A 2,703-nucleotide genomic window follows, 5' to 3' on the forward strand; every position below is an offset into this window, starting at 1 on the left:
GCTTTGAGCCCGGCCTGCGACCTGCAGCCATCCCGAGGTCTCGTCGCGTGGGACCACGACACAACGTCCAGACAGAAGAAGACGAGTCAACGGCCCCAGCAAAGAGACTGCACGTCGACCTTACAATCACAGGTGCGAACTGCTCGGATGGATCACTGCATTTCTCCCGAAGACCTTGTCGTGGAAAAGTGATCAGAGGCCAGGGTCCCGAGGAGTGGCTGTCACTCAGAGAAAACACGAGATGGAGGAGGGAGGGTTCGGCGGCCACCACCGCCGGACGGAGGCTGGACGCGAGCGGTCCTGTTCTGGCAAGTTCCAGGTGCCGGGGAGCGCGGGTTTCTGGGTCCAGGCGGCAGCGGCCCCGCCACCCCAGGCTGCGCGCTTATAGGGGGAACACCAAGAAGCCCGAGAACGTGGAGTACTTCCAGCCCCCCATGAGGTTGCCGCGCTCCAGCTTGAGGTGAACTTTGTCCTCGCGCTCCATCAGCAGTAGGACGCCGTTGCTGGCCGCCTCTCTGGTGACGTCCTGGTCTCCCGCGAACGCTGAGATGACTGGGTAGCCATTCTGCATTAGACTGACCTGCGACGCAGAGGGTACAGCTCAGCAGCCCGCGCGGGCCCCCGCTGCCGCGCACCTGTCCCCTCCCCCCACCCTTCCCTCGAGCCCACCCAGGGCCCTGACCCTGACGGCTCTCAGCAGGTGCTCAGCCCCGGGCGCCTGGTCAGAGGGGATGACAGGGCCCGCGGCCACGGGGGACCCGTGACCCAAGCTGGAAAGGGCCCAGTTTCCAAGGCTACCCACCTGGATGGTCTGTCTATTGTACACTTTGACCACGTGGAAGCTGAAGCTATAAATCCCTTTTCTCGGGGCTACAAATATACTGGAGGCGAGATCGAAGTGGTTGCCAATATTTACTAAGACCTGAAAAAGAAGAGGGGATACAGCGCAAACATAGCGAGCCCCCCTCGGCGTGTTCGATCAGACTGACGAAACCAGCAGCCCCAGGCGCTTTAAGCACTGGGGAGGAGCAGCCAGCCACCTGCTCGGTGCCAGGCTGCCCAGGGAGGAGGTAGCGCTGGAGTTAAAATATCCTACGCAGGGCGCAATTTCAAAGGCATTCTATTGGATGCCAAGCCGTAAATATTTTTTAAAAGTATATTTTATTTAGGCATTGAAAAAGTGGGTGCAAATTTTGTACGTCAGGGGCAGGGCAGAGAGAACGGGAGAAAAGATGATCAGGTCAGTAAATTGAGTTTGCTGGGAGGTTTATGGGCTTGTAAATTGAGTCTGCTCCAAGGTTTGTGGACTTATGGGGACCTGGACCTTGCCCTGAAGCTCTGACAAAAATCAGACTGCCATAAAGAATGACGGGAGAGAGGGTTATGGAGTAAGAGGCCAATTAAGTGAAATGACATCCCTCAGATGAAGCCTGGGACCCAGTTTTCTTTGCCCCGGGAGAGGACCCTGTGAGCTTCGTGTCCATGTTCCCCCAGCTTCTCTGTACACACGGTAGGAGCTCAGTGACTGCGGAGTGAGAGCGCACAGTGGGCGAGCACAGGCTCTGCCACGCCCCCTCACTTTCCCCCTGGTGCTCTCTGTGCTCCCTGAGGTGGGCTGTGACGTCATGGGATGAGCTTGAATAAATAAAGGGAGAGAGGGAACAGCAGCTTGGCCACGCTTGGCTCAAACCACAGGGATTCTGTAACGTGCAAGAATAATGACAAAATTAGCCCCAGGGTAGGAAGTCACATGACCCTGCAGATGGTTTTTCTCGAACAAAAAGGGATGAGATCATCACAATGGCATAAGCAGAGCTTGAGGAGCGAGGCCTCCCCGATTATAACCCAATTCCTATGACGATGTTGAAGACAGAATTTAACCACCCTGCCTGGACCTTTCCTGTCCCCATGCTTACTCAGGCCCAGAAGCACGAATCGATGAAGATGGTAAATGGCCTGCCTGGTACTCCGGGCTTTTAAAACGAAGAGCCAGAAACAACAAAACAGCCCTAGCCGGGAGACCCTGTCCTCTGTTCAGAAAATAAATTTCAACCAAATACATTTTGGAGTTATGTCTTACACACTCATTGTAGATAAATAACATGCGCTCCCGAGAACAGTGCACCTGCTGGAGTGACGTGGGCAGCCTGCAGCCACGTCCTGGGAGCATCGCCTCTGCCCCCTGGTTGCCTGCTGTCCGTCTTCCCAAGGCTATGCCCTCAATCAGCCTTATGAAGCTTTGAAAAAGAATAAAGGTCCTCCACTCAACCCCTTGGAGCTGCTTCTTCCAACTCTCTACCTCCAACCTTTCCCCTCCATTTTAAATTCAGAAACTGGTCAGCTCAGGGTCCTGCTGTAGACACAAGAACACTCAGCCAGCTCAGAAAAGCGAATTTCAGTTACCCCCCTAACTGGGGGACATCACTCAGCCTGCCCTGCCAAAGTTGCCTCATCTATATAATGAGAATAACACTACCACTGAGCCTACCCATGTCCATTGCCTGGACACCCACATGCAACGATGTATGGAAAAACACTGTGAAACTATCTGTAGGACGCTGGAAGATGAGTAACGAACACAGAACACGGAACTTACTGATTCAGTAAACAGTTACCAATGCCTATTTCTTGCTGTCTCCTTTATTTGGGCATAATAAAAATAAATATTTTTATGTCTTATAAATCCAAGCAGATTAAAGAGAG

The 2,703-nt window shown here is 53.6% G+C and overlaps 1 protein-coding gene across 1 annotated transcript in view; it reads right to left on the reverse strand.

The window, feature by feature from the left end:
* Positions 1–382: 382 nt before the first annotated feature.
* Positions 383–2,703, reverse strand: part of CBLN2 (cerebellin 2 precursor) — a 14,538-nt gene continuing 12,217 nt past the window's right edge. The window contains exons 4-5 of the mRNA XM_011367341.1: positions 803–922; positions 383–580 (exon numbers count right to left, since the gene is read on the reverse strand). Coding sequence (XP_011365643.1) covers positions 383–580; positions 803–922 — 318 coding nt within the window. The remainder of the gene's footprint in view (positions 581–802; positions 923–2,703) is intronic.

Source organism: Pteropus vampyrus, unplaced genomic scaffold (genome assembly GCF_000151845.1).
Source record: "Pteropus vampyrus isolate Shadow unplaced genomic scaffold, Pvam_2.0 Scaffold132, whole genome shotgun sequence".
NCBI classification, from domain to species: domain Eukaryota; kingdom Metazoa; phylum Chordata; class Mammalia; order Chiroptera; family Pteropodidae; genus Pteropus; species Pteropus vampyrus.